We start from the raw sequence: 25753 nt of genomic DNA, 5'->3' as shown, positions 1-25753 counted from the left end.
TTTCTTTTTTGACGTTCGCAACGCCAAAAGGGAAAAATCTTGACCCGACGATAGAGACGGTGATGTTGGAGATGAAGATGAAGATGAAGGAGAGAGAGAAAGGAGAAAGAGAAAGGATGAAGCTGGAGATGCAGGAAAGGCGAGAGGGTCATGGTCTGGCCTGGGGTGGTGGGCGGCCGGGGCAGTGAAGATGGCCACGCGAAGGCCAGGACGACGGCGATGATGATGATGAAGGTGATGATAAAAAAGAAGAAGAAGAAGAAGATATTACAGAGACGAGACGAGGAGAAGAGATGATGGATAAGAAGAGAGATGTGAGAGACTTGGACTATGGGATACAGACATGGCTGGTCCATCCTACGGCTGTCCGCTGCCTCCTGGCCACCAAGAGGTAAGTCGACAATGAGGACGAGAGACGGAGGAGAAGAAGAAGAGAAGAAAGAAGATACTTGGTACATGAGAGACGGCCATGATAGAGGAGAGACATCAAGTGGGATCCTCTGGCTCAGCTACAACATGCAGACAGCAGGCGATTATAAGACCTCCATACAATTACTATCCCCAAGATCCATCAGTTGGACTGTACGGACAACTACTAGATGGTGAAGATGGTGAATGCAGGTTGCGGTTGCGGCTTTGCTACAGCAAACAGCATCAACCTAGGATACAGACGACTAGGCAACAGGCATACACATCACAGGAGATGTTGGTAGAGACTACGGAGTACAGCCATTGAGCGTGGACTCGACTTATAAAAGAGATACAAACCATGGTCAAAAGAAAGGAGAAGACGACCTCCTTATTCTCCTGAGTCCTCTCCCTGAGTTTCTCCCTGAGTTCTCCCTGAGTCTTAGTCTTCTCCTGGTTGCTCTGTTGCTCCTCTAGTTGTCACTAATCGACCAAGAAGATAAAAATAGGCCAACCATCGACCACAGAAATAAGCAAAGAGAGCAAAAAAGCGCCTGTCCCTGGAGATCGTTAAATATAGATCTCTCACTTTCTCACTTTCTCACTTTCCCTTTGCCCTATGCCCTCTGGTTTTTCTGGTTTTCCTGCTAGACGGACGCCTTGGCTGATGGCGGGCACTCCACTGTGGTGAGACATGGAGGAAGACGGGCAGCAAGCGGGCGAAGGAGAGAGACGAGACGAGACGAGACGGGCGAGGAAGGGAAGAGAAAGTAGAAGCAGGACGGGGGGAAACGGAGAATCTAGTCAGGCATGGTCAGCTCATGGGGTCTGCTGGCGATGCCTGTCTGCCCATCTGTCTGTCCATCGTCTCCATCGGCTGTCTATCAAGGCCGGCTGTCTGCAGGCTGTATGTAAGTCTATCAATCGACCCCATCGCCATCCATGTCCTTGTCGGGTCCCCCCCTGGGGCGCCCATCCTGGGCCCGGTCGATAAGGATGTCTTAGAAGCCGAAGCAGAAGAAGCAGTTGGCTAGTTAGCTCGATGGATCCAGCACAGCCTCCTCAGCGCTCGAGAGGTGGAAAGCAGATAAGCAGAAGAAGAAGAAGCAGAAGAAGAAGCAAGTTCGCAAGTAGAAAGTAGATAAAAGGAGCTTCTCCATCTCGTCGTCTTCACTTCGTCGTCTCCATCTCCATCTCCATCTTCATCTTTATCATCTTCTTCTTATATATTTTATATCTTCTTCTTCTTCTCTTTTTGGCTGCTTCACTTTCTGCCCCTCCAAGCGCCGTCACCGCCCTCGCCCGCCTCGCCAACTTCGACTTTTCGACTTTCAACTTCATCTTTCAACTTCAACAACGACAACGACAGCAACATCGACAGCAAACTACAACTACAGCAGCTTCAATAGAGATAGAGAGAGAGAGACCGTCTGTTGCTTGTCTCCAGCTTCTACTTCTTCTACTTCTTCTCTGCAATTGACGTCGCTCGCTCATCACCATGTGGTAGGTCCCGCTCCTACAGCTTCTCTCCCACTCTGGGACTCTGGGACCACCAGCTAACGCCCTCGCTCGACAGTGGAATCTTCGGTTATATCAACTATCTGGTCGAGAAGGACCGTGGATACATCATCCAGACCATCATCAATGGTGAGTCGTGAAGTCTTGAGTCTTGATCCTCCAAACGATGCGGCGGGATTGTTGCTTTGGGGCCTTACTAACAGGAACAGGCCTCTCTAGACTAGAGTACCGTGGCTACGACTCGGCCGGCATAGCAGTCGACGGCGACAAGAAGAACGAGGTCTTCGCCTTCAAGGAGGTCGGCAAGGTGGCCAAGCTCAAGGAGCTCATCGATGCCTCCAAGCCTGACCTCTCCAAGACATTTGAGTCTCACGTCGGAATCGCCCACACCAGATGGGCCACCCACGGCTCCCCTTCCAAGCTCAACTGCCACCCCCATAGGTAGGTCATTATCTACTGTATACAACAGGAAGAGAAGAATGAGAAGCTGACTGGAACAGGTCTGACCCCAACTGGGAGTTCTCCATCGTGCACAATGGAATCATCACCAACTACAAGGAACTCAAGGCCCTGCTCGAGTCCAAGGGCTTCCGCTTCGAGACCGAGACCGACACCGAGTGCATTGCCAAACTCGCAAAGTACCTCTATGACCTGCACCCAGACATCGACTTCACCGTCCTGGCCAAGGCCGTCGTCAAGGAGCTCGAGGGCGCCTTTGGCCTGCTCATGAAGTCCGTCCACTACCCACACGAGGTCATTGCGGCCCGCAAGGGTTCCCCCTTGGTCATCGGTGTCCGTACCGAGAAGAAGATGAAGGTCGACTTTGTCGATGTCGAGTACTCCGAAGAGGGCACTGCTCTGCCTGCTGAGGCTGCCTCGCAGAATGCTGCCCTCAAGAAGTCGGCCACCAGCCTGCTTGCCCCGCCAGACAAGAGCCTGCTTCACCGCTCCCAGTCCCGGGCCTTCCTGTCAGACGACGGTGTGCCCCAGCCAGCAGAGTTCTTCCTCTCCTCTGACCCTTCGGCCATTGTAGAGCACACCAAGAAGGTCCTCTACCTCGAGGACGACGACATTGCTCACATCCACGAGGGCCAGCTCAACATCCACCGTCTCAACAAGAACGATGGCACCTCCAACGTCCGTGCCATCCAGACCATCGAGCTCGAGCTCCAGGAGATCATGAAGGGCAAGTTCGACCACTTCATGCAAAAGGAGATCTTCGAGCAGCCCGAGTCCGTCGTCAACACCATGCGTGGACGTCTCGATGCCGAGAACTGCAAAGTCACCCTCGGTGGCCTGCGTCAGTACATCTCCACCATCCGCCGCTGCCGTCGTATCATCTTCATTGCCTGCGGAACTTCTTACCACTCCTGCATGGCCGTCCGCGGTGTCTTCGAGGAGCTGACCGAGATCCCCATCTCCGTCGAGCTGGCCTCTGACTTCCTCGACCGCGAGGCCCCCGTCTTCCGTGACGACACCTGCGTCTTCGTCTCCCAGTCCGGTGAGACCGCTGACTCGCTCAATGCCCTCCGCTACTGTCTCGAGCGCGGTGCCTTGACCGTCGGCTTCGTCAACGTCGTCGGCTCTTCCATCTCCCTGCTCACCCACTGCGGTGTCCACATCAACGCCGGCCCGGAGATCGGTGTCGCCTCCACCAAGGCCTACACCTCTCAATTCGTCGCCATGGTCATGTTCGCCCTCTCCCTCAGCGAAGACCGTGCCTCCAAGAGACAGCGCCGCGAGGAGATCATCAAGGGTCTTGGCCTTGTCTCCGACCAGTTCCGCGAGATCCTCAAGCTGAGCGAGCCCATCAAGGAGATGTGTGCCAAATTCTTCAAGAACCAAAAGTCCCTCCTCCTCCTTGGCCGTGGAAGCCAGCACGCTACCGCTCTCGAGGGTGCCCTCAAGATCAAGGAAATCTCCTACCTGCACTGCGAAGCCGTCATGTCCGGCGAGCTCAAGCACGGTGTTCTCGCCCTCGTCGACGAGAACCTGCCAATCATCATGATCTTGACCAGAGACAACCTCTTCGCCAAGTCTCTCAACGCCTACCAGCAGGTCATTGCTCGTGCCGGTCGCCCTATCGTCATCTGCAACCCTGACGACGAGGAATTCCCTGCCTCCGAGACAGAACGCATCGAGATCCCCCGCACCGTCGACTGTCTTCAGGGTCTGCTCAACGTTATCCCTCTGCAGCTCATCGCCTACTGGCTTGCTGTCGGCGAGGGTCTCAACGTTGACTTCCCACGTAACTTGGCCAAGTCAGTTACCGTTGAGTAAACGGACTAGTCTGCCTTGAACCAAAACCAACACAAAATCAAGTTTTGCCTTCTTTCCCCCCTTTACCATTAAAGGAAAAAAGGAAACAACTTCGGCTCGATATAGATCTGAACAATATTCATCTGGGTTTTTTTTCTAACTATATGGAGGATTAAAAAAGAAAACAAGAAAAAAGGACAACCAAAAAACATTCCTAAGCAGGGTTCTCTCTATCAGAATAACAAAAAATCAATCCCAATTCCTTCCCCTCCTCCCCCCCTTTTTCCCGGCCCCTCCAATTCCTATCTCCCTCCGAATTACCCCTCCCCTAACAACATATCCTCCCCTCCCGCGCTTCCCTTTTTTCACTCCGTTTTCATTTGTTACGAGGTTCAGCTTTTCCTTGCCATTTTCCTCCCTTTTGCGGTCCTTTCTGCTTCCACTCTATATGTTGTAATGCGACTCTGCATGCTTGCGTGCTATCTGTCTATCTGGCCTCGGCGATATCTTACCCTGCGTAGCTACCTACATAAATAAGATCCTTACATCCCTTCATCCATTCGTCCTTGTCATGCAAGTAATTATGGACTCTATAAAGGCCTCTTTCTATAGCAACAAAAAAAACCCCATCAGGGCAGCTTTGACCACGCGGGGCTTATCTCAGATAGCCGGCTTAGTAAGCTGAGCTACCCTTACTAATACTCCCTAGCGCATCTCGATATAAACAGCAAACAATATCCAGCTTTCTACCCGCCTAAACCGCCGTCTCTGCATAATATTCCCTATTTTGACACCGTGTATGGAGTACTCCCTCGAGATGTCCGTCTCCGAAGAATTCCGCAATATCCTGACTCGTACGCCTGCATACGCAAGCCTGACATATTCCATTCAGCCGTCCCGTAGGCCTCTGCCTTGGGCCCTAACTGCGTTAGAAGCATCACGTGGGCCAACTAGACAAGCTCCAAGGGCGTTCTCGACCAGCCTCGGGATCAACATCCTCACTTCCGCACATCGACCTTGGGCGGCCGCGAGTCTACATATAAAGCATCGAGCAAGCTGCCTCCGACACACAAGTCACACAAGTACACCACTGCCTAGACATCCACATACCTCTCACAAGACTCAGCACCAAGATACATTGCATCACTCACAATGTCTACCATCAAAGGACCAGGCGTAGGGCCGAAACTCGATGGTACGCTGAGCTGCCCTTATCTAACTATAGCACACGCTCTCGCTGTCCCCACCAACCCTCGCACAACGCAACGCCATGCTAACAACGACGACATATTAGGCTCGAATTTGCGCATAGCCATTGTCCACGCACGCTGGAACTGGACGATAATCGAGGCTTTGCTTGCGGGCGCCAAAAAGAGCATTCTAGCAGCTGGTGTCAAGGAGGAAAATCTCGTTGTCCAGTGTGTCCCGGGGAGCTACGAGTTGCCCTTTGCCATCAAGAAGTGAGCTCGCTTCACTATCCCATAGCTCAGCTCAGCTTGGCTAGGCGGGATGGATGTCGTGCTAATAGGGCTCTTTTCTGTAGTATCTACGAAGCCTCCCAGGCACAATCTACTTCCAACACCGGCAAACCATTTGATGCCATTGTTGCAATTGGCGTGCTGATCAAGGGCGAGACAATGCATTTCGAGTATATTGCTGACGCTGTTAGTCATGGACTGATGCGTTTGCAGCTTGATATGGGTGTGCCGGTGATCTTTGGGGTGTTGACTGTTCTCAACGACGAGCAGGGTCTGGCTCGTGCGGGACTGTGTGGAGGTGAGAAGTCACATAACCATGGAGAGGACTGGGGTACTGCGGCGATTGAGATGGGCCTTAAGAGGAAGGGTGGGTTGAATGGTCAGATATTGTAGGTAGGTAGAGTTGGCATGATAGGTCAAAGAGATAGATAGAGATGTGTTTTGAAGGCTTGTATTTTTGGGGGGCTGCGGCTCGGATCAAGAAGAGTTCGGATAATGCCTTGCCTAGTTATCTATCTATATGCGATGACGCTTTATTCCTCCATCTTATCGTCGTCTTCATCATCGTCGTCCTCATCATCGTCCTCATCCTCATCATCCTCTTCTTCGGTCATGGCTTTCTTAGCCAACCGCTCCGCTTCCTCGAGTAGCTCTTTGGGGACCTGCTCGTGTCTTCCCTTGGTAGGACCATCAAGAGAGCTGACCCAGGTCATTTCCAGCTCGAATTCTTTATCCTTGCTGTCCTCGTGCGAGATGTAGATGATTCTCGCCGCCTCTTTGACTCCATCCACCAGACTCAGCTTGCCAGCGGGGAGATCTAGTTTCTCCAGCTCGGCCTTCGCGGCTTGTCGCCCTTTGCCTGTCGCAGCGCCATAGTAGCCCTATCACTCCAGCAGTTAATACACAAGGTCTTCCAAAAGCTGACAGATAGATAAGAAGATAAGAAGGCGACGTACCCAGTAAGCACCGCTGGGCTCGATCATGAACAAGCCAGGACCACCGGCCTTGGCTCCCTTGACCTTACCGCCTGAACCGCACTCAGGGCCAGACCCAACCTGGCCGTCTACAGGTAGCTCGGCCTCTGAATCCCATCCTCCAACTATAGCAGAGATGCCGAATGGCCGAACGGAAGAGTACAAGGTATATGCCTGGACGTATCCTCCTAACCGGCTGGCCAGAACGTCCGTGGGAATCGGTCCCTTATATGTACTTCTCCACGAAGAGGCTTCGTCACGAGCTCTGGAAACAAAGTGTCGTCCGTCGGGGATCAGGCCAGAGGAGACCTAGAACAAATTAGTAACATGCTCTCTTATCTTCTGGTCCCTTAGGAGCAGAGCAGGCGAAAGACGTACTATTCCAATGTTCCTGTCGACGGTAGCTATTCTCTTGTTGGCGCCGGCCTTGAGTAATTTGCTGCTGATAAGCTTCTCTACGGCCAGAACAACACCATCCTTGCACCGTATGCCGATGGATGTGCCGCCATTCTCAACTGCTTTTACCGCGTATTCTACCTGTGTGACGGGTTAGCTGGGGGGGATATGTTCCAGCCAAGCGTAGAGTGAGGTGAAGGGCGAGAGCAGCGCACTTGAAAGTTACGTCCGTCTGGAGAGAAAACGGAGTTCGACAGATCGTATCCTGTTCCTATGGAGGTCTGTAGTAGTTAGCACAACAGTCCGGATGTCTGTTATGTGTACCTCCCTAGTCGTCAATTGCTGTATCAACATACCATCTTGATGTTGTTGTGTCGGAGTCGTCAGTCAATGAGAGTGGCAAGGTATGTCAACGGTGAAATCAGGCTGTTGGCAGTATGGATCGGCACTCCTCGTCCTTCTCATCCGGCGGTTCTCTTCTGTTCTCCTCGTCTTTGCTCTGTTATCTTCGTCGTCCGCCTGCGTTCTTGTTTGGCGTTTTTGGTTCCTTTTGGAGCTTCGAGCTGGCTGCGTCACGGGACTGCTGCCTTCATGACTAATCGATGACTAATCTTAACTATCAACTCCTTGTTTTTCTTTTTATTGTTATTATTTTGGTTGAACTTCAAACAAGAAGTCGAGCAGACGAAGGAGACGAAAAGGAAGAGAAGAAGAGAAGAGCCGGCGATAACTGTTGAGCCTATGGGACCCCTGCCTCGGTAATAGCTAGGACATGACATGGACTGACCTGCAGGGCCTTTTTTTTGTTGCTCTTCTTCGCTCGTTTCTGCCTGACATGCCTGTTTAGCCGCCACTTAACCTGCCGGTTGGGCATCGATCGCCTATCAACTCGCTGACTCGCAGACAGGAAATAAAGGACCTCAACCCCGAAGACTCGTTCTTCCTCTCTACCAGACACATCGTGAACTCCTTGAGCTTCCGAAGCTGATACTTCCCGGCCTTTTTTACTCTCCTTGAACGCTTATCAACCTTACCCCCTTTTTTTACCGGGCTACTCCATACTCCACAACCCTGCCCCGCCGTCGCTATATCTTGTTTTCCACTGCTTTTGCCCTCTAAAGAGCAAAACAACACCCGTTCTCTGCCTTTAGAAGTGCTGATCGGTCAGAGAAACAGATTTCTTCGGTCACGTAGGGCGGACTGTTCGTCACTATTCCCACCTGCTCCCGCGTTGGGCATCACCGGACCCGTGTCAAATCATCCCTCCCCCCGCCATAATCGTCATTTTCCAGTACTTCAAGATCAAGATCTTTGGGAGAACCCGAAATAGACAACTTCTTTCCCCTTCTTTCGAAATTTTGTTGTGCTTCCCTCAGCTAGCTAGAACATATATAGGAACAAGAAAAGGAGTTGTTTATTGCCCGAAGTTCTCTCTGAAAAGCAAATCCAAAAGACTATCATCAAATCCTAACATACCAACCAACAAATCAAACAAGCCCAGGCAACGACAAGAAAAGACAGGATACACCTATCTACCTCACTCTCACCTTGAGCCAAGATGGTTTCTGCTCTTCACCGATGTCCGTACTGCTCGTACGAGACTGATTTGTCAGGCGCCCTTCCGGCCTTCACAGAGAACCCTCACTGCCAGAGAGTAAGGAGTTCCTACAGCGCAAGCATATTTTTTATTAGGATATTATTCTAACAGCCTCAATAGTGTGGATTGTCTGCAGCTGAGGGTGACATGAAGATGGACAATGATCTTGCTGCTCTCTTTGCTAGCAAGATGGCTGTGAGCAATGGACCAGCACAGCCACCTTCAGGCAATGTAGCCCCTCCTCAAGCACCCTCTCACACATCTACCGACACCGATATCGATGCCATGCAGCAGGAACACTCTAACACTCCCAACCCTGTTGTCTCTGCCCATGGATTCTCCACGGAGGATACACTCAGAAGCTACAACATTGACCCAAGCTCTCTATACCCATCCCAAATTGACTTGTTCAGACAAGCGGCTCCAGAGCAGAAATTCCGCCTCATTGAGCTATGGCGCATATCCCCGGGTTCAGCCATGCCAAACATCCTTCCAAGCCAAGGAGCCCACATTGTTCAAACAAACTTTCTTTCAAACCTCAACAACACCCAGGAGAAGTCTCAACCATACAGCGGTGACGACATGATGATGGATGATGATAAGATTAATGCTGAACCATACGTTCTCTCGGGTTATGAACGACTCGCTCAGCAGGAATATGAGAGCCAGAGCGCACCAGCCTCGACATCTCCCCTATCAACCCATACCTACAACCAAGCCACTGACCCAGTTTACAAGGGAAGCGAATGGCAACAGGAGCAACAACAGCGTGCTATGGAAAATCAATATGGCGAACTCCAGATGAAGAAATACTACTTTGGATGTGGGATTTCGAGAGCTCACTGGCTGGAGGACGAGCAGATGCTATAGAATCGGATGCACAAGAATCGGTGGCTATGATATTGCTTCCTACTTTCACGACTTCTTAGTCGCGCTTAGTTTGAGAGATACTATTGGGATTTTTGAGCCAGCACTCTATCTTGATTTCCTATTTCCCTCTTTTTTCTTATGATTTGTCTATGTGAACCCCTGGAGACGACTACTTGCATGAACATTATACACAGACTTTGTTGGCCCTCGATTACCAGTTAGATTATTGTTAGTCCTGTTTTGCTCTCAATACCCATCTCTACTACTTTGCACAAAGTTCATGCATCATCTTTCTGTATTGACTTCTATTCTCCCAATATAATATATCTATGTAATCTAAGGGTACTATTTCGGCTTGATACTAGCAATATTGTATATATAGGTGCATAGAGCTACAGAAGATATATACGAACTCTTAAAATCAGTTAAAACATGTATTACAGTAGAATTGGTTGTAACCGAAAGGTTAGCTGGGTTTTGACTGGTGTTAAGCATCCCTAACTTTTGAAGATGTAGTTTTTGATATAAAATAATTAAAAATACATTAAAAATAAATATCTTAATAGCTAGAAGACTTTCCCATATTATGGCACTTGTGGTTGATATTCAACTATTTCGCAAACAAGCTTATAAGCTAGGTCCGAAGTTATATTACAGGTCTATTGTTCGTATGATTGAGATTATTACGAACCCAAAGACGCCCATAAAAATAATAATCAAAATTGTGAAAACTACGGGCTTTTTAGTTTATTAAATTCTGGGGTTAGCAGTTTGAGCAGAGCTTTTATAGGAAATGGAGCACCTACATCTGTTATACCCGCTTCAAGAAACCTCTCGATCCACGCCATCTGCATTAGTGTTAGCAGGGTGTAGTTCACTTCTTTATAAAAAACATGTTATATACCTTATCCCACCTCTCTTGTCTCTTCACAATTGCTTTCTGCATTCTATGTTAGCAGCGGTGCAGTTCACTGCTCTATAAAATATGCGTCATACCTCCTGTTCCTCCAACTCCGCTATTGCCTTCTTCATTGAGCGTCAGCAGGGTGTAGTCCACTTCTTTCCACAATATGCTACGTACCGTGTTTTCCTCAGCCCTCTGAGATCCATCTATTCTGTTCTGATTTCAAAGTTAGTGGTTGCAAAGTCTCAGGGAGCTGTATACCTTACACACCTTTTCTTTCGATAGATCTGACCATAAAGATAAAGCAATGGAAAGGGTAGCGCCGGTTTTATGTGCTGAATCTTTGATAAAGAAGCGCTCAATATCATCGACATTGGCGCAGTAAAGTGCCTCCCCAAAGCCCTCGAAAGAAATAGGCATCTCTTGAATTGTAGGATGGTCTACCGGGAGTTGTTTCAAAGCTGCAACCCATGATCTCAGAAAAGCTCTTACTTCCTCTGGCATTGCATTAGGGCACGGGCATGGCGGAAAGCCTGCGTTTTTCCTGTTAAGCTGAGTAGAAAGTCAGTTTACCGAGAAATCGTTGTAATATTCTCTCTTGTGTAGAAAAGCTCACCTTGTTTAAAGTCATTTTTCACTAATGATGGGTATAAGATAAAAGAGGGCTATAGCTTCAAACATTGAAGGTATCGATGTATACAGTTTTCTTGCATCTGGACAGAGGTGTTTTTGCCATACTTAGAAGCTTCAGCTTCTATAACAACCATGACGTCATGAGATGTTAACAATGGCGCTTATTTAAGTTTGTCGCGTTTAATAACGGTCGAGATGTCTTCGGCTTAGCGGCTTAGCGGCTAATATTACCGACTATTGGTTTGGGTTAAGCGCCATTCAAGTGCCTACGATTTTCGATACGATGAATTTAACAGGATGATTGAACCTTACTTCTCCAGTATTAATTGTTATCGATTATCAACGTTATGTCATATTCACCTGTATCATTCATCATCTTCGCATAATAAAGGAACTAGGATCAACATTGGCTTAGTAGATATAACTAACGTTCTTGGCCAATTGTTCCAACGAATAAAACATACATGATGCAGGGCATCCATATATATACGTCGTGAGTTGAAGAAAATATGAATCTCGATAATCAAACCCAGCTGTTAAAAAAAAGATGTCGAGATCCTCTCGTGGTTCACCCTCTTCGATTTTCTTATATCCTATGCAGGCAGGGCCTAGATGTTTCAATGTACCCAATAGGGTGTTTGTTTTAAACATGATCGACTTCAATGTAGTACGAACTTCGGCTTGATGTGACTTCTTAGTTTGGGGTTTTCAAAGAAACTAAGAGGCGTTCGTTTTTGATCGACTGTCTGCATATGTAAGAAGCCCAGTTGCGGTTGCGAAACTTCGTACGCCTTTTATGATTCTTTGTGCAATCTCACCCACATGGTAAATACAAGGATTGGATTACATAACTGAGCACAGTGACTGTTGGGTAAATCGTGAGTCGAGTATATAAAGAAAGCCAGTTGCAACCAGTTACTGAAGATTCTTGGAGAATAGGACAGTAGACAAACAGAAATATATATTTATTCAGCCATGAATGATCGAATAGCAAAATCAGTCACCTTCGCCTCATCAATACAGCAACACTGAGAATAAAGGCCCTGGATACAAAATTGTATAGCCCTTATTCAAGTGCGGAGAGAGGAAAACTGAAAAGCTGATAGCTGGAGTATAACAGAGAGCAAGGCAGATATATGGTAAGATTGAAAAGGGTGTACATGGCCATATAAAAGCCAAACTTCCGTGAAATAAAAAGCAGGAAGGGTAGTAAGTATAAACAAAAAAGGGAGGTTGGAAAGAAGGTTGGAGATTGAACCAATTAGTAGCATTGTTGAACCCCTTCCCAGACACTCAGTAATGATAACCCAAGACCATGTAGTATAACCACCCTGGGATGATACTGGACCGAGAACCCACGTACTCCAAAGAAAAGCAAACTGGCCTGGTCTCAGCGTCAACTGTCATGTAAAATCGAGATTCCTCCTCTTGGTCCTTTGTCATAACTGCCGAAGTTGCACAGTGTTGGAAGTAATGAGGACGATATATCCCTGCATATATCAAAAGGGTGTGTGTGTATAAAGGTGGGCACTGGCTCGTATATATAGTGGTGTCGTTCCGCCTTGTATATAAGGGCTGTCTCCCTAAGAAAGATGCGAGGGGTTGAACAATGCTGCAAAAAATGCTGTTGTCCGATATAATCGTAGGTTGTTGATGGACGAGTGAAGGATACCGATGGCAGGACGGTGGAACGAAGCTCGGTCTGGAAAAACACAAAATATCGAATAGGTACAGCGAAAAAGGAACAAAAGTTATCCTGACGGACGGATAGCCGCACGCCGGCGGTAACTCATACACACAGAACCTCACACCACACCGATTGTCCTGCCACTATCCAAGCCATGGCTTGAACCCCAGGGGTTTCCATGACTGGTGTGGCAGTTGGGCTGCTAGGAATATCTAGCAGGGCTGGCCGGGGATATGGCACCACTTCTTCTCAACTACAGAACGAGTCAGTACAGGGCATCAAATGGGGCGTATTAAACGACTTACCGACTGGCTCAGGGGCACGAGCCTCAAGCTGAGCTTCAGCAACTTCGGCAGCAGGAGCTGGGGCAGCAATCACAGCTACGGAAGCAGCGGCGATGGCAAGGATGTAGGCGAAGAGCTTCATGATTGCTGATTTGAAGAAGAGAGGAAGACTCTTGGAAATAAAATAAGAGATGTGGCTAAGTGCTTAAGAAGGCTTTGTTTCAAGAGATGATCTTGAAGAGACTCGATAAAGAAGCTGGGCTCTGTGTAGGAAACGTCAAGGAAAAGAATCATGCATGAAGCATGCATGGGACGCCTCCTTTATAGACGCTCCTTGAGGAAGGGCCTGGGAGAATTTTGCTGAGGGGTTTTCCAGTTGATTGAACGGGAAAAAGGCATCAATTGCTCAATAGACCGGGTGAATATCACTCAGATACTTCAGACGAGCTGAGTCTGGGAGCAACGTGGAGAATAAAAACCACGAGGAATAGAGCCAATAAGGGGGTATTGTAAACGAAGGGATGGTGTCCTAGCTTCAGTAACCACAAGCTACTGAGGGTTCTAGATACACAATTAACCTATGGAATAAGGGCTTGTATGTCCTAGTGCTCCATAAAGTCAAGCGGAGACCTTCACCTAGGATTACCTAGACCGTTGCGTTTTCAGCTAAAGTCGAAGCAAAATGGGAGTGAAATGCCGCAGGAACCAGAGGCCCATGACATGAGGTCTGAAAGAGATCCATGAAACCGCATAAAGGAAAGGAGGCAAGCCTGGCTCTGGGAATAAGTCTTCCCCAAGCGTCCCACAGTGATGCCAGAGTTCAGGACGTGGTCTCGACCGTCTTGAATAACAGCTACCTGTGTCCGTGTCCAGGTTGTGTCTCTCAACCAGAGCATCTACACGGGTCAGAGTCCGCATAGTCACCACCAAAGCAAGGGACAGCCAGCGGACGTGAAGATGAAAGGCAGTTCGAATCCGCTTTGGTACCTCAATAAGAAGATAGTCGCTTGCAAAAACAGTGTTCTTTGCTTATTGACAGACTAGCTTCCGCTTTTGGGTCTCAATAAGGATCCAGCACGCTAGTCCCGATTAGGTAATATCTTGAACTTCACGGTTGAGATCACATTATTATATTTTAAAGACGGGCAACAAGAGACTAAGAGATACCATGGGATATCATAAAGGTTAGCTAGGGTAGCAATAAACAACGCAGTTTTGACCAAAGCCTCGTAATGGTGGATTCTCTCGCCCGGTTGACGTTGGGTTGCGGGATGGTATTGTGGTCCATGGTCCATGACTTTGGCCGCTGAACGTGGTATCAACAAAGACATCCTCCAGCTTCTTTGGACCTCCTTCTTCAATGCTATAGAAGTGCTGTCTATCTTGGCCCTTGAAAGTTGTTTTGCACACAAGCATCAACCGGTCAATGGCTTAGGTTTATTCAATTCAACCTGGATCCTCATGTTTCTCTCGTCGAGGAGAGAACAAGGACACAAGGGCTGTATCTGCAAACATCTAGCAGCATGAGCTTGTTGGTCAATGCATTGTATTCGAGACATTTTATCCAAACGGGCCAGTCAAGAAGGGGCCCGGGTATGATGGCTTGAACAGCCTCTTGGGCTTGCAGTGCAAATCCCTATGAATAATGGATTGGCTGCTTACATCCGCGGGTGGTAAGCCGCGCTTTGAGAAGGCAAAGATATTTGGTTCCTCAGGGCGAGTCCATCGTAGGAGTTCCTTCGATTCCCCGACATCTTCCATCATCTCTCCTCTGACCCCCTTTCTCTACTGTCGTTCTCCTTTTTGATAAAGTTGACGTCGGGACATCGCGGGCCGGCTCCACGTGACCGGATCCGGGATAATAATGATCCCTGTCGCTTATCTAATTCTCCGGCGTTACAGGCGGAGAGAGAAGCTCCGGCAGAAAATGCGACTCTCGCGAAACAAATTTCAACCCAAGAAGAGAAAAAAACCTGAAGCTCCGGTTTTCATATCCAGACGTCTCTCTCTTGTATTCGATGTTTTAGCCATTCAGACGGGATCCTAAGCTGCCTGCCACCATGTTCTCTCTCCGGACTGCTCGCCCTGCGCAGGTATGTTCGCTGTTCCCTTGGTATTCGGCTTTTAATGCCCCGCTAACGCAGCTCTTACCATCGCACAGTCTGTCCTGCGAAGCGTTGCCGGTTCTTCGTCATGTCTCTCTCGTGCCTCTGGAGGTGCCAGATGTGAGCTTCTCCCGGTGATTCCGTGTTGTTTGAGGCATTGCTGACCACACAATGGATGTATAGACATGGCTACCGTCCAGTCGGATATCTTCAAGCCGACTAAGTATGGCGGCAAATACACGGTAACATTGATTCCTGGTATGTATCCTCCAAAACCGCAGACTACAACAATATTTGGACTTTTCCTAGCTAGCAATTGGCTTCTTGTTTACTTTTTCTTGCCGTTATTCCCTTGGTCTCTTTGTCCCGAAGCTCCGTCAAGGCTAACCGCAAGTCTACTATAATAGGTGACGGTATTGGTGTGGAAGTCGCGGAGTCCGTCAAGACCATTTTCAAGGCAGATAACGTCCCCATTGAGTGGGAACAAGTCGATGTTAGCGGTGTTGATTCTGGAAACAAGCACTCTGAAGACCTTTTCAGGGAATCTATCGCCTCCCTACGACGAAACAAGCTTGGACTAAAGGGAATTCTTCACACCCCAATTGAAAGATCCGGCCACCAGTCTTTCAACGTCGCCCTTCGACAGGAGCTCGACATCTATGCTTCCATTGTCTTGATTAAGAACATTCCCGGTTACCAGACCCGCCACAACAATGTTGACCTCTGCATCATCCGTGAGAACACCGAGGGTGAATACTCCGGCCTTGAGCACCAGCCCGTCAATGGAGTCGTCGAGTCTCTCAAGATTATCACCCGCGCCAAATCCGAGCGCATTGCCAAGTTTGCGTTCAGCTTTGCTCTTGCCAACAACCGCAAGAAGGTTACCTGTATCCACAAGGCCAACATCATGAAGCTTGCGGATGGTCTCTTCCGCAGCACTTTCAAGAAGGTTGCCGAGAACTACCCAACTTTGGAAACCAACGATATGATTGTCGACAACGCCTCTATGCAGGCTGTCTCTAGACCGCAGCAATTCGATGTCATGGTCATGCCCAACTTGTATGGTGGTATCCTGTCCAACGTTGCCGCTGCTTTGGTCGGTGGCCCCGGAATCGTTCCTGGATGCAACATGGGACGAGATGTCGCCGTCTTTGAGCCCGGTTGCCGTCACGTTGGTCTTGATATCCAGGGTAAGGACCAGGCTAACCCAACGGCCTTGATCCTCTCTGGTTCCATGCTCCTCCGCCACCTTGGCCTGGACGACCACGCCAACCGCATTTCCAAGGCTGTCTACGATGTCATTGGTGAAGGGTAAGCCGTTTTTACTACTGATAACTCCAAAATAAATCATATATCGCTAACTTTACTCTTATAGTGCTGTTCGAACTCGTGACATGGGAGGTCAGGCTACTACCCATGAGTTCACTCGAGCCGTCCTCGATAAGATGGAAGCCCAGCTCTAAACACCATTCGCTACCACATTAAGTCGCCGGTCGTCAATATAATAAGACAAAATTCCGCAATGCATTAAAGTAAATAAGCGCCGCATTCCTGATAGCGAACGCCGTTAATCACCTGCTCCAAACCACTCCCTCCCCCCATACCTCCTCAAACCTCACATATCTGTTTATTTATCTGTTACCTTTTTTTTGAAGTACGGGATTTTTCTTTTTCTTTGCCGTTTAAACGACCCGCTCAAAGCATGACTGTAGATTAAGACTTTTCCTGTATTGTTTGTTTACCCATAGCGATAATACAAAAAAAAGGATATATAACTTCTAGTAATGCTCTTTGAAGTGCGCAGTTTTATGAGAATAAATCTAGTTGGTTTAAATGTCAAAGCGGATTGTATGTACTCGTTTCATCCGTGTTCAAAACTGGGTCATTAATGGCTATAGATAGGCATGGGTCCGGTATCCTTTGCCCAAGTATCTTAGATAATAGCACTCTTCATGAAGTGCATCTCATAAATCCTCGATTGTAGATAAGACGAAGGAAGATAGAGTTTGTTAAGGCGCAATATTCTGCGGCATGATGAGGTGGTGTCAGCCTTGGGCGGGGCCGGAGTTGCGATGGCTTTGTGCTTCTAGGCTCTGGCGAGACTCCGGTTGAAATAGGGGAGATCTCTTGGGCATGAAGCGCTAAGCTGGCGCATTAACAGCCGGAAACAGGCCTCCCGCTAGTTCATAGCCAACGAGCTCTGCATCGGGTTGCTTTGTGATGTTCAAGCTGGAAGGTATTAAGAGGACTGAAAGCATAAGGGCCCAATCAAAACGCAATTCGTCTCTTTCGTCCGGTATATTTCGAAGTTGCCTTGACAACCTTGCCCTTTTTCTCCATCTGTTCTTTTTTCCTCAATATCCAAGCTTTGGTTCCCTTGATATGTGATTGATCTGGGCCTCGACGACCCTTGGCGGCCTCCCTGGCTTTCCTTCTGGCATCCAGGATATCAACGTCATCCATTCCCTTGACAACACCAGTGATATCACCTTGTAGTCCACCTCCACCAACGGTAAGTACTAGATATGTCTTCCCATTCTTGGTGCCCGGGTCATCTTCAAGTATACCGGCGCCAAACCCGGCTTTGATAGCGGCGCCGCTAATCATGCCTCTCTGAGAATCATTTTTGGGATAGAACTGGCATACCGCCCTACCACCGCGTTTTAGAGAAGCGTATAGCCCTTCGAAAAATCTTTTGAGTCTACCTTCGGGGCTTACATCGCTTGTCTCGGCGTTGCAAAGCCATTGAATCGCACTGATACTTATGGCTGCGTCAAAGGTTCCAGGCCTGAAGGGGACGCCCTGTCCAATGTCGGCTAGAAAGAGGTCACCTTCCACATCCCGTTGAAGCGCTACGTCGAGCATGCTAGGAGATATATCCATGCCAATCCAAGTATGCGGGCCACCTTCAGATGGGTCAATGGAAGATAGTATCTCGCCGGACAGGCCTGAGCCGCAACCAACATCTAAAATTAGTGAGGGAGACGTGAGTTTCAGTAGCTCCAGGGCTCGATGCGTCATCTCAGACTGGATATTTTTTATCCGGGAGGAGGATGTGTATTTGCGAGATTCAGAGTCATTGTAGAAGAGGTCCGGCGGGCTAATCGGTCATATCAGTTAGCAGTTATCTTGTACAAGGTTTCCGATACACATACAGAGTATCCTCCGGACGAGACATGGCCGCGCGTGGAATCGAAAAAAATTACTTCCAATGAAGAATTCTCCTGTGCCTTAGCAATAGATAGAGCTCTATATCTTTGTTGCCCGTTTGTAAACTATCATTCTTCCTTTCTGTCAAATTTCAAGATTAAAAAATAAAAAAAGATTTCGTGGGGAAAAATAAGCTCTGTAAAGCGGCGTTAGATGTTTACTATATTGGTGAAATATAACTCGCCGCTTTAACTAAAGACTTATCTGGCTGTTTAGGTTATCGTTTCCAAAGCTGCCAGCAAAGTCAATGACGACGAAGACGAAGAAGAACCAAAGACGATATAATACGCGCCAGTGACTACTCTGATGGCGCATGGAATGGCTATATAATATCCCCCGACCAAGAAACGGCTGTCCTGAGGCCCTCCTCGTACTGTCATCAGCTGCATTTCAACTATTCCAAGTATAGCTTCAACCATGTGGATTCTACCGTTGTTAGGGTACCTGGGGGTGATTATAGGATTCTGCTTCCTAACATTAGCTATAGGTAATATCACCTCCTATATACCTCTATGTAATCTCGAGACTAACATCCCACCAGCCTCCGGTCTCTACTATCTATCCGAACTCGTTGAAGAACATACCGTCCTAGCTCGGCGTCTCCTAACACGACTGATATACACCATAATAACCGTCCATGCTCTCCTCTGGCTCATAGATGGATTCCCATTCTATCTAACCGTCCTCAGCATCTTCTCCCATATAGTTTATGCCGGCAACCTTCGACGGTTCCCAATCGTCAAGCTTTCTGATCCTATTTTCCTATCCTCCTGTGTGCTTGTCGGCTTGAATCATTGGCTATGGTTCAGATACTTCTCAAGCCCGGAATATAATTCTGGCGGAGGCAGTGCTCCTACTTCATGGAATCGTGGGGGATGGAAGAGTTCCGGCGGAGGGTATTACTACGGCGCGGCCGTGGACACGCCTTCATTTGGTGAAATAGCCTCATACTTCGGACTGTGCGTGTGGTTGATTCCATTTGCGTTGTTTGTTAGCTTGAGTGCTGGAGAAAATGTGCTGCCCAGCATGGGTTCGGAGTATGCAACTGGATCAGTGTCGTCAGGCGTTAGCGTTTCCGGTGACAGCACCTCCAGTTCATCCAAGATCAAAACTAAAGGAATGGCAAAGGCGTTAGTTGATGGTGTTAGGGAATGGGTTAGTGAGAGTGGAGAAGTGATGGGATTCTGGGGTGGGCAAAGGACAAGAAGGTTTTGAATGGGCTGATTTTCTTTCCTGTCTATTCGTTTATCTCCATCCATGGACAGCGGAATGCCGCTTGATGGTGACACGGAAGGTGGAGTGTCATTATGTATCTTTACGACTGCATATTTCATAAGCTGTTTGCATTACACCTATAGTGATCAATGATTACTGTCTGTGATTGATACAAAATAGCTATAGTAAAAATGTATAGGGAAGGAGTTAATCCCCTCCGTGTATTATCTTAAATGTGCAAATCACTTGGTAATCAAGTGCATCGAGGCTAAACCAGTTAGCCAACAGCCGTGATCAAGTACATATTAAGAGTGAGCGGGGGGAATGAAACAAGGCAAATGGGTATATCCGTTTGTCTCCAGATTTAGAAAAAGGGAGAGAGCGTAAAGGATGCTGTAGAAGAAACAAGATTGCTTGCAGAGAAGAGATAGGAAGAGGTAAAGGCAAAGTCAAAGTCAAAGTGGTAAGGGGAAGATTATGAAATTACATGATTGAAATGTCAAGTAGATTTGATTGAAATCACGGAAGCCGCCGATGAGAGGGAAAAAGGGACGGAAGAATTGGTATTTGCGTATTCGCTTGCTAACCGCAGACGCGATTCTCTGAAAAGAATAAGAGGTTAAAATAAAAAATAAAAAATGGAAAAAACAAAATAGGAAATGCATGTCAATGCAGGTGAGAAGGTGCTTCCATAGTTAGATGGTGAAATAGATTATGAGGTTCAAGTCAGATATGGAATTATTCTTCATCACGAATCTTAGGTAGGGAGGTCTTCCTGCTGCTAAGTGACATGAACAACAGAGAGCTCTCGCGGCGTTTCGATTTGCTTGGTTGTGAAGAGCTGCCTGATGGCGCCAACATGCCATCCAAGCCACCGAACTGGCCGTCTCGGCTAACGTTCACGTTCATTGGAGTTGTGGAAGGGTCATATTGGTGTTGGTGTGAGTGAAGGGATGCGAAACCAGCGTTGATATCGTAGTTTTCTTTTGCGAGTCGGTAAGCATTAGCGTCATTGGATTGACCGTGGAAAGAGTTCTGGTCGTAAGCAGGTGTACATGGTAAATCAGAGAACATTTGATGTCGTGGGGAGCGTATGTCTTCCGGGTTTAGTCCTGGAGACTCGACGGTGACTTCGACAATAGAGCCAGGGCTTCCTGGCCCTGACCCGGAGCCTGGGGCAGTCCCAGGAGGAGAGCTGGGGGATGAGCCACGAGCTTGTGGAAAGGATGGCGGAGTATCGCCAAATATTAGGTCAAAGTCCGATAAGAATAGAGAGAAGACAGGGGCAGGGATGTTGAGAGTTGGTGCAAAGACGATGCCGACATTTCGAACCGTCATCTTGTTGACGTCTGAATTGTTGACTACGTTAATAAGGAATTCGGAGAGGGCCTTGAGAAGTGCTATATTTGGCTTTGGTAAACGGTGGACCAAAGTGTGGAACGCAGCAATCTTCTTTTGCTTGTCGTCCAGATCTAGAAGTAGGTTAGCATATTGTACGTACGAGATTAGGGTAAACGAGATCTAAAAAAGGGAATGCTAGTACATACCTAGAACCCTGATGAAATCTAAATGAAGCTCCTTGGTAAGTACTGTGATCGGTAATTCCCGAAGATACTGCTTGAATAACGAAGCCACGGCATGGACATCGTAATATACGTCTCCTTCCAAGAAATCCAAATCTCCTTCGGTATTAAACCGTTCCTTAAGGCCCTTAATAACTACATTAGAGCCACTAAGACGGAAGATGCCTTCCTCGCACTCGGCCTTGCGAGCACGGAGGTATTGGAGACATCGGTATACGACGGCGGGAAGAGTAGTATCGGCTCCAGGCTCAGGACACGCACAGAATTCCACGGCCTCTGCAAGAGGCAATCCGAATACAGCACGTATCGTCTCCTTATGCTCGAGAGAAGATGCACTTCCATTCCCACCCCCAGAAGTCGTTGTTCCACTAATTGAATCCTGGCGGGAGGTGGAGCTAACGGAATCATTAGCAGCCTGACGAGAGAAGCCCCAAATGCTGCGCTTCTTCTCCTTCACACACGACATAGTGCTAGGTTTGTTACCCCAAGCCGACGGATCTTGGATCTTAACCCCATTTGTAGGACCTGAGATCGGTTTAAATGAAGGGGTCAGTGGCATAGCTTGGTCGAGGTGAGATTGCGGTGTTGCAAGGGAGTCGGTGGACTCGTAGCCCTGGGGTACACCCCTAACGGGCGCTTCGGCAGCCACGACATCATCATAGCTTAGCGCACGAATGCCCTCAGCCTCAGGGCCGTCTGAGGAATCCTTTGATGAGCCTTTTTTAGTCGCGTTTGTGTTTGCGCTTGAGTTGTTCAGGGGTATGCGGGGTTTATTCGCTGTTTCATCTTTGCCGTCTTTGTCCATCTGTGTTTCCTTATCTTTATCATCGTTCTCCCCCTCGATCTGTTCGACATGGCTGAGCAGAGAATCAACCCAGGCGTCTCTCTCTTCGTCGCTCTCTGCGCAAAGTACATGGCGGACTAGAGAGCTTGAATCCTTCTTTTTCGGTTCCAATATCAAGAATGCATGGCGGTATTGGTTATCGTCATAGTTTTCGGCCTGCGAAGATGAGCCGTTTTTGCTCTGACTGGATTGTTTGCCTATTTGAGCATGCTGGATGCGTATGGTGCCCAGATGTGTACCACCAGGGTGCTCATAGTATTTCAGTTCTGGCCCATGAAGAACAAAATATCGTGATTTCCAGCCACCGAAGTTTTTACCACGCTTGGTGAGATACCCTTCCATCTTTGGCTTGCCATCATTTCCTACTTGGATAGTTGCCTTGATATCTTGGGAGCCACCAGCAGAGGAATTGACATTCCCGGCTCCAGACGCGAGACTCATCTCATCATCCCTTGGTTCAATGGCATCGGCAGTGAGGAATCGGCAAATCACCAATGCAGCCTCATCATCCATAGGTGTGTCGAGGAGCGCTTCGAAATAATTATTTAACGCAGCACGTCTCTCATCAACCTTTGCGGGTGAATGGCCACTGAACACAGAGCGGTCTGGTATCCGGCCAGAAAACCTACATAAAGCCTTTACCTGCTGGTCCAGTTGCGGAAGAGCTACAATGGGCTTTTCAACCCGCCATAACTCCGACTTCGACGAGCGAGCAAAAACACTGAGTGTGAATACAGGGTCTTCATCGGGATTGCCACGCTCAGCTGCTGAGGAAGAATTAAGGTTCATATAACTCTGCCGTGATGGGCGGAGACGGGAAGAAGAGACTTGAATGAGAATTGAAGGTAATGAATTAGGTGGGAGTAGCAGATCCGGGTATTCATCCGATACAAGGCCACGGTAAATGGTCTTTGGTGTGGTAGCGGCGGTGGGAGTTGAGCTATCAATCTGCACAGCAGGGTCGATGGTGGGTATAGTGGTAGATGTTGATGTTGATGTGGAGGTGGAAGTTGTTGACCCCTTCTTTTCATGTTGTACTAATTGATGAATGTGAGGATTGGTAGGTTGTTGCGATTGCGAGGCCTGGAAAGGAGCGGGGAAAGCATTTCGCAAAGGTGTTGAGATATTCATATGCCCTTCTCTAGGCATACGAGGCATAGGAGACCCGATGGGTCTATCACCAGGTCGTGGGCTTTGCGGCAATCCAGGACTCATTGGTGGTGCCTTGGTAAGTCTCGCCCTCAGAGATTTGGGGCCATCTACAGGGCCTAGGATGGATGCTAGGCTTTGTCCAGCTTGTCTGGCAGCATAGGGAGGTGAGACAGACGCACGAGGGCTGGCAGGTAATCCTACGCCAGCAAATCCAGTGGTAGGTGCAGGTCCGGTCCGGGCCTCCTGTTGTGCCTGTTCCTTTTGGAGGGCTTCAGGTGGGTTGATGCTTTTTGCCTTCTTGTCCGACTGACTGCGGCCCTTCGACTTCGACTTCGATTTTGATTTAGACAGTTCTTTCTCCTTCTGCGCAAGCATGGCTTCGCGTAGCCGGTCATCCTCTTCGCGGGTTTTCCGACGGCCGCGTTCGAAGGTAGGAAGGTCATTCTCTTCGGCGGTTGAATCGTATTCGGAGTCTGATGCGACTGCGTTGGAGTTGCTGCTAGAGGACTGGTTGTTTGACTGCTCTACTTCGATATGGGGACGAAGACGCTGGCTGCCCGAGAGCTGTAATGGTGCTGGAGGTGCACGGCGAGACGGCGGCGTGGGTTGTGATTTAGGGGGTGATTCGCAGACAGGGGTCTGCACTGGCAATTTAGCCGTCAGAGAAGCATCGTCGTTGGTGCCTTCTTCGGGGCGGCCATTAGGAGTTTCAGTCGCATTTCTGTCGGCTTCTGCTTTAATGGCATCCTCCTTCCATTTTTCCAACTCTTTGATTTTCTTCTTGAGTTTGTCCTTGTCCTCCATCGCACGCTCTAGATCCTTGTTAAGCGCCAGGACCATACGACGCTGTTTTTCCACGAGTCTCCATAGTTGCGAGTTTTGAGAGACAGCCTGCTGTTTCTCTTTAACTAGATGTGCAATGACAGCCTCTGGCGAGCCGTTAGCGGCCGAAATTAGGTTGCTGATATCTGCGGAAGTGATGGCGGGGCTGTCGACGGAGGATTTGTGCGAGTGGGTTGTTGGATGGGAGCTGGAAGAGAGAGAGGAGATCGCGGAGTCTATAGAAGAAGTGCGCGGCGTGGGTTTTGGGGTCGATGAGGTCGATGCAGGCTTGCTGGTGGAAACTTGTTGCTGCTGCTGCGGTTGGTTCTGGTTCTGGTGGTTGTTTGTTGTGCTCGTAGGCATGATGGGTGATGTATTGGGAGTAGAACCAGAAGCGGCGGACATGGAGACTGAATCTGAAGGTGAGTGTGAGTGTGATGTATCGTCCTTGTCTGCACTTGACCCCTTCTGTTCGCTTTCCTTCTCTCCTCCCTCTGGTTCTCTGTTGGTAGCCATCAGTTCCCTAGACCGTTGTAGACGTAGAGAAAGCGCCTGGCTCGCCCCCTGACCCTGGTGCTGGCCCGCCATGCGCTCGTGGAAATAAAGGGCAGAAGGAGAAGGCGACAGAGAAGAGACTGGGCTGACTCTGTTGTCGGGAGGGTGAAAGGTCGGCGTCGTCTGGAGCTGGCGAGGAAAAGGGGAGTAAGAGACTGAGGTATCCAGTCTGGCGGCTGGAGAGGACGAGGAGGGCGAAGGGGCAGCAGGAGGAAGACGTGAGGAAGGATGTGATGCGGCCCCCGTCTGAGGAACAGCACGTTGAGTGTGGGCTAGTCTGCTATCGGTATGGATGTTCAGGGCATCCTGGGGCAGCCGGGGTAGTTGCTGTTGCTGTTGGTTTGGTAGATGATGGTGTAGATGTGAGGAATAGGACGGATGCAGCGCATGGGTAGACAGCGGACGAGAGAGCACGGGAGCGGCTGAGTAGCGAACAGGGGGGCGGCCGTCTCCCTTCACCTGATACTGCTGCTCTTTCTGCGCGCTGTGCTGCGGCCGGAAGTGGTACTGCTGCTGCTGCTGCTGCTTGTGCGGTTGAGGGTGCTGCTGCTGCCGCTGCTGGCCAGAGCTGTCATTCATCGTCAGGGGAGAAGCAGAGGCAACAGACGCAGCAGACGACGAAGACGCAGCAGCACAATCAACTGGTGGGACTGGGGCTGTTTCGTGATGGGATGGACCTGGCTGCTGTGCAAGGGCGTGTGCCAGGGCATCTTGACGCTGACGCCGGACATACGACATGGTCAGAGATAGACAGCTCCTCTACCTAACTACCCTATCATCGACAGAAACGGGAGAGGGAGTTCTCTCTGCTGGAGGCGCCGCGAGAAGAGAGGGACGGCTCCTCTGGCTTTTCTGGCTTGCTGTCTGCGGGTTTGCTCAGGGGCTCAAAGGCGCCATCCTCGGACTAAGGCATGTACCTAGCGGAGATATCGTCTAAAAAGTATGCTAAATATGGGGCCCGCCGGGTCCTGCACTGTCAACGAGTTAGCAGAAGCACCGCCGGAGCGCTGGAGGGTCGTTTTGGTACCTGGAGCTGCGTCTGTCTGTCTGTCTTGTCTTGTCCTGTCGAGATGTTGCTGCGCAGGCCGGAGGTGAAGTCGACGAGATGTAGTTGTTTATTTCCTAATCAGGCGACCAGGTCACGCTCTTCTACTTAAAATCTACTTCGAGTCACTTTCTCTCTCTTTCTCTCTATCACCACTTCTCTACTCTCAGTCTCTACATAGTGAACGGCATCTACAGCAGTATTAATTGCTATT

The 25753-nt window shown here is 49.0% G+C and overlaps 10 protein-coding genes across 10 annotated transcripts; 6 read left to right on the top strand and 4 right to left on the bottom strand.

The window, feature by feature from the left end:
- Positions 1 to 62: 62 nt before the first annotated feature.
- TRV_06468 (uncharacterized protein) lies at positions 63 to 885 on the top strand (the record flags this gene model as incomplete). Its single annotated transcript, XM_003019467.1, has 4 exons — positions 63 to 168; positions 205 to 391; positions 477 to 582; positions 679 to 885. 4 exons carry the CDS (start codon positions 63 to 65, stop codon positions 883 to 885), a joined length of 606 nt encoding a protein of 201 aa, XP_003019513.1.
- Positions 886 to 1229: 344 nt separating this feature from the next.
- Positions 1230 to 4206, top strand: TRV_06467 (uncharacterized protein; the record flags this gene model as incomplete). Its single annotated transcript, XM_003019466.1, is given in 6 exon segments — positions 1230 to 1441; positions 1461 to 1530; positions 1550 to 1836; positions 1856 to 2055; positions 2151 to 2367; positions 2427 to 4206. The coding sequence occupies 6 exon segments, from the start codon at positions 1230 to 1232 to the stop codon at positions 4204 to 4206; spliced, it is 2766 nt and encodes a 921-aa protein (XP_003019512.1).
- Positions 4207 to 5337: 1131 nt separating this feature from the next.
- On the top strand, positions 5338 to 6056 carry TRV_06466 (uncharacterized protein; the record flags this gene model as incomplete). The annotated part of the gene is made up of 2 exons (XM_003019465.1): positions 5338 to 5645; positions 5729 to 6056. The coding sequence occupies 2 exons, from the start codon at positions 5338 to 5340 to the stop codon at positions 6054 to 6056; spliced, it is 636 nt and encodes a 211-aa protein (XP_003019511.1).
- A 140-nt stretch (positions 6057 to 6196) lies between these two features.
- TRV_06465 (uncharacterized protein) lies at positions 6197 to 7392 on the bottom strand (the record flags this gene model as incomplete). Its single annotated transcript, XM_003019464.1, has 5 exons — positions 6197 to 6544; positions 6620 to 6946; positions 7016 to 7152; positions 7260 to 7314; positions 7390 to 7392. The coding sequence occupies 5 exons, from the start codon at positions 7390 to 7392 to the stop codon at positions 6197 to 6199; spliced, it is 870 nt and encodes a 289-aa protein (XP_003019510.1).
- Positions 7393 to 8777: 1385 nt separating this feature from the next.
- Positions 8778 to 9500, top strand: TRV_06464 (uncharacterized protein; the record flags this gene model as incomplete). Its single annotated transcript, XM_003019463.1, has 1 exon — positions 8778 to 9500. One exon carries the CDS (start codon positions 8778 to 8780, stop codon positions 9498 to 9500), a length of 723 nt encoding a protein of 240 aa, XP_003019509.1.
- A 3367-nt stretch (positions 9501 to 12867) lies between these two features.
- Positions 12868 to 13150, bottom strand: TRV_06463 (uncharacterized protein; the record flags this gene model as incomplete). The annotated part of the gene is made up of 2 exons (XM_003019462.1): positions 12868 to 12926; positions 13030 to 13150. 2 exons carry the CDS (start codon positions 13148 to 13150, stop codon positions 12868 to 12870), a joined length of 180 nt encoding a protein of 59 aa, XP_003019508.1.
- Positions 13151 to 15298: 2148 nt separating this feature from the next.
- On the top strand, positions 15299 to 16576 carry TRV_06462 (uncharacterized protein; the record flags this gene model as incomplete). Its single annotated transcript, XM_003019461.1, has 3 exons — positions 15299 to 15371; positions 15521 to 16424; positions 16489 to 16576. 3 exons carry the CDS (start codon positions 15299 to 15301, stop codon positions 16574 to 16576), a joined length of 1065 nt encoding a protein of 354 aa, XP_003019507.1.
- An 805-nt stretch (positions 16577 to 17381) lies between these two features.
- TRV_06461 (uncharacterized protein) lies at positions 17382 to 18291 on the bottom strand (the record flags this gene model as incomplete). Its single annotated transcript, XM_003019460.1, has 2 exons — positions 17382 to 18213; positions 18269 to 18291. 2 exons carry the CDS (start codon positions 18289 to 18291, stop codon positions 17382 to 17384), a joined length of 855 nt encoding a protein of 284 aa, XP_003019506.1.
- Positions 18292 to 18740: 449 nt separating this feature from the next.
- Positions 18741 to 19538, top strand: TRV_06460 (uncharacterized protein; the record flags this gene model as incomplete). The annotated part of the gene is made up of 1 exon (XM_003019459.1): positions 18741 to 19538. The coding sequence occupies one exon, from the start codon at positions 18741 to 18743 to the stop codon at positions 19536 to 19538; it is 798 nt and encodes a 265-aa protein (XP_003019505.1).
- Positions 19539 to 20276: 738 nt separating this feature from the next.
- On the bottom strand, positions 20277 to 25232 carry TRV_06459 (Rho GTPase activator (Bem3), putative; the record flags this gene model as incomplete). The annotated part of the gene is made up of 2 exons (XM_003019458.1): positions 20277 to 21010; positions 21086 to 25232. The coding sequence occupies 2 exons, from the start codon at positions 25230 to 25232 to the stop codon at positions 20277 to 20279; spliced, it is 4881 nt and encodes a 1626-aa protein (XP_003019504.1).
- Positions 25233 to 25753: the final 521 nt, after the last annotated feature.

Source organism: Trichophyton verrucosum (genome assembly GCF_000151505.1).
Source record: "Trichophyton verrucosum HKI 0517 chromosome Unknown contig00707_1.f1.exp, whole genome shotgun sequence".
Lineage (NCBI taxonomy): Eukaryota > Fungi > Ascomycota > Eurotiomycetes > Onygenales > Arthrodermataceae > Trichophyton > Trichophyton verrucosum.
The sequence above is the reverse complement of the archived record's forward strand: the minus strand, read 5'-3'. Positions and strand labels throughout refer to the sequence as shown.